At 38.2% G+C, this 13,158-nt stretch overlaps 1 protein-coding gene across 1 annotated transcript in view; it reads left to right on the top strand.

Annotated features, from left to right (window-relative positions):
- The window catches only part of Brinp1 (BMP/retinoic acid inducible neural specific 1), a 200,087-nt gene that overhangs the window by 124,435 nt on the left and 62,494 nt on the right, over window positions 1-13,158 (top strand). Inside the window, exons 3-4 of the mRNA XM_055611726.1 lie at window positions 1,887-2,077; window positions 10,356-10,525. Of these exons, the coding sequence (XP_055467701.1) occupies window positions 1,887-2,077; window positions 10,356-10,525 (361 nt within the window). The remainder of the gene's footprint in view (window positions 1-1,886; window positions 2,078-10,355; window positions 10,526-13,158) is intronic.

Below are 13,158 nucleotides of genomic sequence, written 5' to 3'. Positions count from 1 at the left end.
GACCCAAATCATGGTTTGAATTCTATGTGCCTTTGTTTCTTACAAGTTTACATCAACTTCATGAGAGATTAAATGGTAACTAGATGTTGTGTTCTTTCCTTTTCTCTTCAAAATCATTACTTATGATGGGCTCTGGTTATGTACATAGTGAGTGTCCCAAAGACTGTGAATATTGTTTAAGAATAAATTAATTGTGGCTTCATTGTTCTGTGAAGGTTGTTTTATTCCTCTGTACATGTGTTGGTTCTTTCTCTTTATATTCTCTCTAAATTTACATTAAAAGTGGAATTAAGGGCTCAGTGTATTTACATTTGCAACTTTCTGTAACAAACTAGCTAAATGACCCCCAACAAGATGACTTAAAATTTTGTCTATAGATACATTTTAATTCTGAGTCATATAGGAAAGTTCACATGAAAATTCATCCCACAGAAGTAAGTTCTTAATAAAAATGCACATGTGGACCAAAATATGACTGTTGTTTGTATGCAATATATAGATATAGATATAGATATAGATATAGATATAGATATAGAGTTTAAAGCATAAGTGACTGACAAAAGACAGTTTTCGCAGATATATTTGTAGCAAAGAATTTTTAGTAGGTTTAACAATACTTGCAGGCCCAAGTAAAACTCTTCTCTGCTCTGGGCACATTTACATTAAGTAAAGAGGGTTATTCATATTTTTTTCCACATAGTTTTCAGAGTGTTCTCTTGTTCCTTCTATATAGTATGGATTCTGTGAACTCCCAATAAAGCATTGTATTAAAATGAGTTCTGGGCCCAACAATTACTTTGTGCAATGTCTTAAGTCTCAGGTAGCTTTGTGCCTAGCTCTTGTCCACTGTTTCTTTACCTGCATCTCTCACTAACTCTCCTCCTCCTTCCTTCAAATGCTCCTTCATTCTTCCTTACAGATTTATATTAAATCCTTCCATGTAGAACATCACTGAGATGATTAGAATGTGAGTCGAGGATTAACTGAAAAGTTTTTGTCTGTATAATGCTTTCACAGTATAGTGAGGGTGACTGACAAGGAAATAGAGGGGACTGAAGATCTAGTTCCTATAAAAGTAATCAGCAATCGATAGTAATGGGTGGTGTGATAATTAGAAAAGAATGAGATTGTTTTACTTGTGGGTCTCTGCTATCTTCTATTTCTCGTGATGATTCTTTCATTTAACTCAGTCTTTCAATTTTAATTTAGCAAAATGACCCCTGACTTTTGTATTTTTCTATTTATTTATTTATTTATTTATTTATTTATTTATTTATTTATCTATCTATTAAATCTTTATTTATTTATTTCAATTTATTCACTTTGGATCCCAGTTGTAGGCCCCTGCCTTATCCCTTTCCAATTATACCCCCTCTTTCTCCTCTTCCCATGCCCCTCCCCGAGTCCACTGATAGGGGAGATCCACCTCCCCTTCCATCTGACCGTAGCCTATCAGGTCTGTCATTTGTATTCTTGAACTTAGCAAGAAGCTTCAAGGTCTGGCTGTGGCTCTGATCCTATATCCCAATGACCACAGTACTTCTCAGTAAATACTTGTAGATTGTATGGGATTGAAAATGCTAAAGCAAAGCATCACAGAACAAATATAAAAGGAGTTGTAGTACTGAGTACACAGTTGTCATCACAGTACTTATAAGCCTAAGCCATCATCTCAATATCAATGAGGACTATCAGGTGAATTCCAGCCTAGCTTGACTACACAGTGAGATATAATCTGAACATATATATATTTAATAAAATTAGACTAAATACAGACAATCTATCACCTAGGAGGGGTGCCTATATTATAGGAGGGATGGATGGGTGACCTCTGGCTTGTGGCTACAAATGGAAGCTGAGGAATGTTGCTAATCTCTCCTGTCCAGGGAGTTTGCCCGTTGGAAGGTGAGGAACACAGCCATAGAAAGGAGAGACCTGGCCCGTCATCCATTGCCTCTCATGCCAGAGTTTCAAAGGAGCATCCGTCTGCTTGGCAGGAGACCCACCACTCAGCAGTTCATTGATACCATCATCAAAAAGTACGGCACCCACCTGCTCATCTCTGCTACACTGGGAGGTAGGTCAGCAGCCACTGGGCCAAGATTCCATTATTTTGTGTCCAGAATGGCAGGAGAATGGGATGCTCTTAGAGACATATTAGTCTCTGTTCCATGACCTAGCTCTCAAAAGCATGTATTCACATAGATATCAGCTATCTTGGTTGCTGTGATCATGCTGGAAATTTTACACATTTACATAAACTCTAATTTTAGAATATTAACCCTTGTGGAGTTAACCTTGTAATGAAATGGGTTTTTGTTTGTTTCTTTAATGAATGTTTCGTATGGTCACTGTCATCATTCTTCTGTAATGGGATCTAATCTCAGAAAAATTAAATGTCAGGTGACTTTAGGCATTTCTTTTGTTTAAGTAAACATTAAGGGATGGTATTTGAGGTTATCATTATTGGAGTGGACAATCATATGCATCTTCTGTGGGCTTGGAATAGATTAACAGGAAAGTAGGCCAGTTGCTTTGCTCTGCTCAGTCTTACCCATACGCCCTTCCAGGGCATCCATCTGTGAGAGGATGAGTAAAGGGAGTAGAATGAAACTAATGCACAGACAACGGGAACAACGGGACTCATACACACTGGGGCGTTGAGGTTCTATGTCCTGCCTGAATGCATCTTTTGATATCCCTGAAGCACTAAAGTGTTCTTTTTTTCCTTCTTTCTTCATTAACTAAGTTCACTGTACTCTCTGAGAATTTTTGTGCTTCGACACCCGTATAAAGCTGATGAGATGCCCTTAGTTATGGAAAATGCCAGGAAGAATAAATTAATGTGTTGCTGAACAGACTGAGGTGTAATTGAAACAGAGGTCTTCTTTGAAACATTCAGTGCTGACCTCAGGGGGCAGTGGCCCTTTAATTCAATATGTAGAGGCCTGATGAATGCCATGGTAGTGCTTTCCAGGCTGAGTTTACAGTTTATTTCTGAGCATGTACATGTTCATATGTGAAGGTACACATACCTGTGAATGCATATGAATGTATGTAGTCCAACAGCTGACATAAACTTGAGTTTCCTTGCTCCTTGAAAGAGTCCCTCTTTCTGAACTTGAAGCTTACTGATTTGAATAGATGGTTTGGTGAGCAAGCACATAGGAATTCTTCTGCTTGAGCTCTACAGCACTCCTTCAGATACAAAGAATATGCTATAAGGCCACCTATTAGCATAGATTTCCAAATCCAAACTCAGATCCTCATGCTTTACAGCAAGCAGTTTATTTACTAAGCTATGTCCCCAGACACTTACTTTGTATGCATTTTGATGAAGGACAAGCCAATTATTTGATGACGTGGAGACTATGGATGGAGATATTGTCTGACTAAACTCATTCACAGAATCATTTCCGCCACTAATAGTGAGGATTGCTGCAGTGTAGTCATTTTATATTTTCTGTTCCTCTCAAAACTACAAGGTATATCATAATTATATTTACTTCTATTTTATAAATAATAAATTCAGGCCCCAGAATGGGAAGTTAATAAGTGACACAGCTAAGTTAAAAATTCAAGGTTTTCTTGTCACAAAACCTTTCTTATATTTAAAATTGGGTATCAATTGTCTCTTTAACCAACTTTGTGACTAATAAAACTACCTATCCACCCCAGCAAGCAACTCATCAGCACTTGATTATGTGTCTTGTTCAGCAGATAGTAAATTAAGTAGGACTTTCAGTGTGAAATATTAGTATTAATTATATTCGATTGTAAAGTCAAAATAAGGTGATTTCTACAGAACATGGTATTCATCTATACTCTTTTCTTTGAATGACTCCTAACTCCTTTTCACATGGAAAAAAATGTTGTTGCACAATTCAGTTCTTCCATTAAAAGCTGTGCTTTGTTCTCAGCCCCTGGAAATTCCAAGTAACAACTGACTTTTGTTTTCTCTGTGAAATATATTTTTTAATTTCTCCAAGACAAGGTGGTAAATTATTTACAGAGTGTTTTTCCTCTGCTGTTTTCACAACACAGTGCTTTAAAATATGCAGAGCACCGAATGGAAAGCTGGTGCTGGACAACCATTTGTGAAGGTTCACTCAGGCCTCACTGTAGAGGGTAGGGCAACTTAGAGAAGAAGATTTATCTTTGATCAAATACTGTGTGTCAGAAACTGTCCAAGGTTCTTCACACATCATCATTTCTTTCATTCACTCATTCGTGCTTGAAATGATTATTTTTATTTGTTGTTTTTAATTCAGTTTTATTTATATATTTACTTATTATAATTTATTCACTTTGTATCCCCACTCAGGCCCCTCCCTCACCTCCTCTCAGCCCCACCCCCCTTCTTTTTTCTCCCCCTATGCCCTTTCCCTAGTCCCCTGATTGGGAAGGACCTCCTCCTCTTCTATCTGCCCCTAGCTTATCAGGCCTCATCAAGGCTGGCTTGGAAAATTATTTTAAATGCCTCCTTGTGCACTGGGAGGAATAGGGTTATGGAGGAGTCATAAGGAACAGGACAGGATCTAGAATGAGACCACCTGATTTCCAGTTCAACCCAACACGTTTCATCATGTTAGTGTTACTTACAAATATTCATATCTCTGTACCTCAATCTCCTCTTTTACAACTACTCATAACAACAGTTCTTATTTAATATATACTATGGGGATCTAAAAACTGATGTGTTAAAAGTCCTTAGCAAACACTGGCACATGGCTAGAAGGAAGAAAATGCTGAATACACTGTCATTTGACAAATTATTGCTATTGTTGTCACTGTCATCACTGTTATTACTTAATGGCCCTAAAAGACTCAGGGAATCCATGGCTGAAGCCATATCCTGTCACTCACTAAAGAGGGAGGGGTATTCAGAAACTCACTTTCCTGTCTGGATATCAGTTTCCCAATCTGTACAGAAAGTATAGAAAATATTATTTATTATAGGGTTTTTTTTCTCCCTAGGAACACTGTAATCACAGAGAAAAAATGCTTTCATAAACCTTTTGAAGTGTCAAGTAAGTTCCTAAAGGTATAATTAAATAACAAAAAACGAGCCTTGAACTGTCATGTACAGGACAAGAAATGCATCAGCTCTTTAGGGAAATGAAATAGGAAGGACAAGGAGTGGGAAACGCACATTGGAGCTGAGAAGGGACTAAGAACTGAGGCATTTTCAGGGCTCTTTAAGTTTTTATGAAAATGGTTAAATTCACACACACATACAATAAATAAATAAGTAATGATGTGTATGAGTTGAAGGAAAGTAGTTTAAAGACAAATTCTATCTCTAGAATCACATGTGATTTTCCTCAGTCCCTCTGAAAATCATGTTTGGGGTTAAAGAAAATAGTTTGTAGGCTAGGTAGCTGTGATATATGCCTGACTAAGCTTGTATTCATGCTTGGAGTACGTGTCTACCTATTTAAGAGGTATACGTGTCTTCCTCCCAAACCTTGGCTATGAGTGACTATCCCTTTGTTTGTACATATGCGGTCTCACATACATAGAGGCATGCATCTAGGCTTATATGTGAGCTTTTACATGTATGGAAACGTATGCTCTGCATTCACACCTTCTCCTACCTGAGCATGAGGGCTCTTGCTCCTGGTCGGTGTGTGTGTTCTTGTGCGTGTACTTGATATGCCCCATACTGCATCTCTGAAAAGATTCTGTTGGCTGAGAGAAAGGCTGATAATCAAATCAAAGCGTTTCTAAAGAAAGGACGAGGAGTGTTACAGTATCCCCAAGTCCAGGCAGCTCTGTCCCCCACCCACCAGAGCAGTAATTTCATTGACGTAAATGGGCCCTTTCCCTGCTCTCTCAATCTTCTGTGTGCATGAGTATTGCTTTGTTTCTCAGAGGAAAAGTGCTTCAGAGAGTGAGACAAAGATGCTGGAGAACTAGAAGACTGAGGAAAGGCCTATGTGGGGTGAATAGGCAATTTGCAAAATGCCCAAGTGGGAATGCAGTTCTAAACAGAACATTCTCTTAATATAGACAAAATTAAGTCTTAATAATGCAGCAAGAAGTCCATTAACCCCTCTTGATCTAAGGCTTGCTTCTGCCAGCTCTCAGTCCAGTGGGAACCAGCTTGTTTTCACCTTGTGATCCATAGGCCCCTAAGAGAGCCAGAGCTGACATGTGGATTATTTATTTCTTCCGACTCATGGCCTTAACTCCTAGTATTCACTTACCATTCAGTTTCTCTACCCATCTATTGATGCATCCATTTATCCAATGATCTGTCCACATATCCATCCTCTGCCCATCCATTTACCTGTCAAAAGATAACTGAACATCTGCTCTATGTTGGACCCTAGGAGAAGCATTGAGAATATTAGAAAGATGAATTGGGTGATTCACATTTACTTTCCTTCCCACCCACTGTCCCTGAATTTCAAAGTGCAATTGGATGTAAAGTCATTTCTAAACTAGAACTTTTCATGCTCAAAGAGAATAGATGCACTTCCTACTGTCTACCAGAGAAAGGGTACTCATGGAAAAATGCAGATATACACCTTGCTCAGAATTCAGTCAAGTCTAAGAATATGGAACCTCATTATGTACTTGCATCACCTTCAAGTGGGAGATTTCAATCTCGTTGCTCAGGTAACTAGGTCAATCAATAAGTACTGTAGAGTTGGGCTGTTTCTGTATTTATTTATTCATGTGCAGTCTTATCATTATTTGCTAAGTACACAGTCCATGCTCACATTGTGCTAAGTTGGAATGACAAGAAACTTTTATAAAAGCCCCGACATCACAGTAATTCTCCTCTAGCAGAGGAGACATGCTCTTAGCTCACAAATTCCAAAACAATGGATAAGTAGTGTGTTGCAGAAATAAAGGAGTTGTGGGTATACATAGAAAGCATTATCAACCCAGGTATAGTAAGGAGTGGGAGATATTGAGACAGATTCCAAGATAATGTGTTTCCAAAGGGAGAGAAATGGTTAAATGTTATCCAGGATCAGAAATAGAGTGAAGTCAAGTGGGTTCATTTTACAGGGCAGCATGGGCAATGGTAAGAAAAAGAGGTAATGGCAGAGCAGAGGTGTTGACAGTGAGGTAAAAAGGGATTCATTTTGTAGAGCAGTGATACCAACATTGAGTTAATGTGATGCATGCTTTACTTGATGAGTGTACACACAATTGGAGAGGCCAGGTTCTTGGGATTTGTGGTTTATGTGATCTACAGAGGTGCTGTATGCTGATTTACATTTTTGTCTGCTTGTCCCTTTGCTTTGGTGATTCATCTGAAATATGGAAATGATCTTAAGCTGCTGTTTTCTTCAGCCATCTCTGGTAATCCCATGTGTGAGCCCTATGATCCATTTTAAATCCTCTAGAGATATGAACTAGTTCAAGTCTAAGTCTAGTTCCCAGGTCTGTGTCTTTAACTACTACTAACCAACTAATTCACCCATTCCCTCTTATTTTTATCTCTCTCTTCCTCCCCCACTTGCAGTCTCCTTTTCTTTTCAAGATTTATTTATTTATCATGTATACAATGTTGTGTCTGCACGTACACCTGCACCCCAGAAGAGGGCACCAGATCTCATTATAGATGGTTGGGAACCACCATGTGGTTGTTGGGAATTGAACTCATGACCTCTGGAAGAGCAGTCTTCATCTCTAAGTCATCTCTCCAGCCCCTCCTCTTCTTTTCATTCCTCCATTTTCATGCTTTCTTCCTTCCTTTATTTCTTTTAATTAAAAAAAAAAAACTTTCTTAGAAAGATAGTGGCTGGGGTTTAAATTCAAGATTTGTATATGCTAATCACATGCTTATCACTGAGCTACACCCCAGCCCTATCCTAATCAAGGATTACACTTCTCAAGACTACATTTTAAAAAGAAAACAAAAAAGGCAGAATTCAATTTAATAATACATTTTATTTAATGTAGCTTATTTAAAATAGTATGTCAACATAGTAGCAATAAGAGAACTACTACTGAGAAATGGCAAGTTTTTATACTAAATCTTTTTCTGTAGTTCCTAGCATAGCTCAGTGTTTTGCTCCTTTGTCATTGTGACACCTACCAAAGTACTCAAACAGGGAAATGCCCAGCATAGGAGCTGAGCTAAATGTATAATCTAGGGGAAATTTTAGGCAAATGATTCCTTCTCTTGGGTTGATATGGTGGCATTAGAAGCAATCCCTAAGCAATTCTAAGGGATGTATTTGAGTATGCCAGGTAAGTACAGAGCTGGCAAGAGGAACTGGCATTAGAATTGGTCTAGAAAGCTGAGTAAGATTTCAAAAGCCAAATATTTAGGAGGAGAGGGCAAACTCTTCCTTAAAGTAAATTGCTTTTCCTTTCTTCAACTCAAAAAGTCATCAGTAGTCTAAAAAACATTCCAACTGTCCTAGATAGCAGGTTTTATATCTCAAAATGTACTGTGAAGTTTCGTTCTCTAAATACTTTATTTTATTCATCATATGTAAAGGTAAATACTGTATAATGAGTAACCCAAAATTTTCAAATCATTGTGATTGATACTAACACATGCTTGCTATATGCCCTGCAGGATCCAACTATTTCTTGTAACAGATTTAGCCTCAGGACAACCCTAGGAAGTAGGTACAGCTTGTGTTACTGTTTTGTTAATGAAGGATCTGAAGTATGAGGGTGATAACTAGTTCCAGTCAAGGCACCCTAGTTCTAGGGTCTCAGTTTATAATGACTATTAATAAATAACTCACTTTTTAATAATTACTTTTATTTTATTTTTAAAAAACTACAATTTTGATATACATACATTCGAATGAAATAAAATCATATGTACATCTATCTCTCCCCTCCTTCTGTCCTGTGCCCCCTCAACTTCTCACCCACCCTTTTCTCTTTGTTTGTTTTGCATTTTTTCCAGTTTTTCTTTTGTTTGTTTGTTTTGAGACAGGGTCTTACTATGTGGCCCTGGCTGGCCTGGAGCTCACTGTGGAGTCCAGTGGGCCTTCAAACTCAACATAGTCAGCTGGCCTCTGGCTCCTGAGGGCTGTGATTAAAGATGTGCTCCACCACATCTAGCTCTCCTTTATGTTTATCTTTCTTTTTGTTTTCTTTCTTATTTTTTCCAACCTCGCATTCTGCCTTTCTTCATACCATCCTTACCTCTCACCCTCCTTCTCTCATCTTTCTTCTTTCTCTTTGTGGTAGCTGAGACTGAATTTGGTATTTGCTTTATGCATTCTTAGAATATGGTCTACCATGGAACTGAAGTCAAAGTCCAATACTAATTGATTTTCAAATATTAAACTGAACCAGAGATACTTCTCAACACCTTTTATGTATTAATTAATTTACTTCTTTTCTTAATCCCAAGGGGACAGATAGGTTTTATTATCATTGTTTTCTTGAATATTGCTGATATTGCTAATGATGAAAATGAGGGAGTGATAAATTAAGAAATGTGGTCATGCTATGTCAGTGGAGAATGGAAGCTAGATAATGGCAGCCATGTCTACTTGCTGGCCACATCTAGAGATTTTTCACAATATTCCACTAAAATAGCTTATTAAACATATCCAATACCATTATAGCTTACTAGTGTTAACAATCTATATATGAATTTCTAAGAAAACTCATGGGAGGAAATATAAATTTATATAAGCATATTTATATCTCTGTAAGATATATTCCCCTATACCTTAATTCTGTTACCCATTCACCAAAAATCTAAAGTATCCCCACATCTCCACATATTCACCTAAACATTTATCTATCTATTCATTCCATTTTCCTCTTTCTTTACTCTACATAACCACAGCCTGTCATTTGTCTGTCTAAAAAGAGGTGGTTAGAGGAGAAGTAAAAGATGGAAACAAAGAAATGATAGAAAACAGTAGAAAAAAAGAAAAGTAAGAATTAAATTATGTTGAGTGAACAGAAGAAAAAAAAAACAGGAAAGGATATCTATGTCAAATCATTAAAACCTTTCTTATAAATGGAGGACTTTGTGTTTGTTTGTTTGTTTGTTTAATCACTTTACAGCCTGATCTCATCCACTTCCTTCTCTCCTCCCAGTCTCACCATTCCCTCTCCTCCCATTCACCCCTCTCCATCTCCTCAGAGAGGTAAGACAATGCTCTTGAGATGAATATAAAGGCTTATGTGGAGATGGACTATGATAGCTGAGCTTTCTTCAATGGCCCCTGCTCTGATGGGATCTACACCAACCTCTGGATTTGATCTTCTACTGTGTCCTTCATTTTATAGGTAGAAGGATATTTGATTGATTGGAGACTTTGTCTGTTTTTATCAGGCAAGCTCTGGAACCTCTCTTCCAAAAGTGAAACCAGAGCAAGCTCTCTTATCATCTTTCCTCTCCCATGCAGGAGAGGAGGCTTTGACCATGTACATGGACAAAAGTCGCCTCGACCGGAAGTCAGGGAATGCCACTCAAAGCGTTGAAGCACTGCACCAGCTTGCATCATCCTACTTTGTTGACCGTGATGGCACCATGAGAAGGCTCCATGAGATCCAGATATCAACTGGAGCAATCAAGGTACAGCTTCAGGGTGCACTTAGATTCTCAGGTCAGCAGAATCACAATGCAGACATTCTGAGAGCAAATAACAAAAATATATTGCTTCATTCCAGTGTACCTCATTCTTCTTCCACCAATCGTGCTGATGGATATTGTCTAATGATCTCTGATATAATGAATTTCTTCATTAGGGTAGCCTTTTGTACTGATTTATTAATGCATTATGGCTGAGGCCATTGCAGAACTAGCCACAGCCCTATCAGTCTATGTTAAATAGCTGATTCTGTGGACAGACAACCACTTACAAATGAACACTCAGCCGTACTGCTCACTGAGCGATGCTCGTTTACACAAATACTGCTCAATAGAACCTTCTGGGATGCTGGAAGTATCTCTGTCTTTTACTGGCCTTCAGGAAGGAGACTTTAGTCACATGAAATTACTGAACACTTGACTCTGTCCCCCAAAGAAGTACATTTTGAGCTGATTCAATTTTAACTAATTCAAAGTCAAGCAGACATGTTGCATATAATAGTGCTGAATTCTCCAGTCAGTGGCTTAGAGTACAGGAAATTTAAGATTCCATTTCCAGTCCAGTGAGTTCAGAGATGACCTCTATAAAGAAAGTGTGGGAGGGCATTCTTGAAATAAAGGATTAATTCGTCAGAGAATATTTTTCCCTGTCCTAAATTTTCTTAAACTAAATTATGCCTGCATTTTGCTCTTGAGTCTTCACTCTAACTTCTGAATAAAATATGGATCTTGCCTCATATTAAGATCTCTAAGACATCTGTAGGGAAAAGGGACAAAGGGGAAGGTCAAGTTAGACTCAGGCAGCTTGAATCAGAAGTTGATCACTGGAAGAAAAAACTGTGAAGGCAGGAGGGCGTGACTCGGGAGAAAGGTAGTAAGAAGAGAAATAAATCAGCTAAACAAACAAAGGACCAGCTTATCCAAGAAGAATCGCCTATACTGGGGCGGGGGAGCATATTACTAAGAAGCTTGGCACTGGGAGACAGATCTTGACGAAGCCGTCAGCGTCAGGGTGATGCAACAGCCTGGTTTTCAGTATTACCAAACGGCTCTCGGCCCCCAGATGAGGAGTAAAATTGAGATATTGAAGCCTGTCAGGAGAAAACCCTCTTCTGTGCATCCAGGAATGTGCAACCCCCATCGTTAGGAGGGATTTCTCAAACAAATTGCACAGAGGCCTCTCAGTGAGCCGATTTTACACTAACACTGGCTTCTACATGCAATTTAGCTCTGGATGGTGTTTTTTTTTGTTGTTGTTGTTGTTTTGTTTTCTCAGTTTTTTTTTCCCTTTCTTTCCTTTCCTTGCAGCAACTCAAGACAACAGAACTTGCCTCACTTGTAGGTTTGTTGAAAACCAGCATCTGACAGAGTTAGGGTAACTACAGTAAAATAAGTTAGTAGTATTAAATCTTACTCAATAAGAAGAATGCTATTATTAAGCACAAAAGGAAGGATATTTTTTTTTTTATAAAAAATAACAGTAAATGCCTCAGCTGGGAAAGATGTGTAAACTAGGTGACCTGAGTTTCAGCCCTCCTGCCCACATAAAATTGGAAGGAAAAAACGAGTTCCACAGTGTTGCCTCTGGTAAACAAAAAAACTATATATAACATGCATATATATATATATATATATATATATATATATATATATATGTAACTGTGTATATATACATATACATTCTGTGAGATGCATGGTTCTACATAAGCAACATGCACAAGTGTTCCGATACACATACACACTAATGATGATAGTGATGATGACTGATGATAAATTAAAAAAATATAATCATCTATTACTTTATGTTAAAGCATTGCAATATTTACACAGAAGGGGAGCCGGAGGCTCAGGAAGGGCAAGATTATGCAGGTACAAGCCTAGTGTTACACAGATGGAAAATGACAGAGAAGCTACGTGTTGGCTTTCCCACAAGTCGACTTTCCTTTCAGTGGAGGCTATACATTTACAGCTGAACACAAACTTTAGCACAGCTCCAAAGAACAGCAAGTAAAGGGATGAAGGGGCCTTTATATACTAAACCATCTTAATTCCATGGTTATTTTGAATAGGTGTTCCTTTTTGTCACCACCTTGAATCTTAGAAGACAAAGTCACAAATACACAGTAGAATCTAGATTTTTTTTTTCTTTTAACCTGCAGTGGCACTGATTGTAGTTGTTGCTGAACCTTCTTTTGAGAGATGGAGACAATCGTATTGCTATTGCCTGATAAGAGTGCCTATGTACTCACTGCAGTTTATGGAGGCATTTTGTAATCAGCCTGCCATTTTTGAACACCTCCTATGCTAGGCACTTATAGTCTCCACAGCTTCCCTGGAAGACACTGATAGCTTGAGCTTGCTGACACTTAGAGGAGCTACGTGGCTTCCTTATGTCACACAGTAAATAAGTTGCCCAACTTGCAACTAATGACAGTTTTCCTGATTCTGAAGAAGTATATCATTGTGCTTTAATGTTTTCATTTATATAACATGTAGCATGAGCTTGTGAAGTGAGTGCTGGTGGTAGATAATGGACATTATGGTTTCAGTTATGCATTTGATCATACCTGCTGTCCTGCCTGCTTAGCCAGAGCCATACACAGTTCCAGGCACAGACC

The sequence above is a fragment of the Psammomys obesus genome, unplaced genomic scaffold, assembly GCF_907164565.1.
Source record: "Psammomys obesus unplaced genomic scaffold, mPsaObe1.curated_primary_1811, whole genome shotgun sequence".
NCBI classification, from domain to species: Eukaryota; Metazoa; Chordata; class Mammalia; order Rodentia; family Muridae; genus Psammomys; species Psammomys obesus.
The sequence above is the reverse complement of the archived record's forward strand: the minus strand, read 5'-3'. Positions and strand labels throughout refer to the sequence as shown.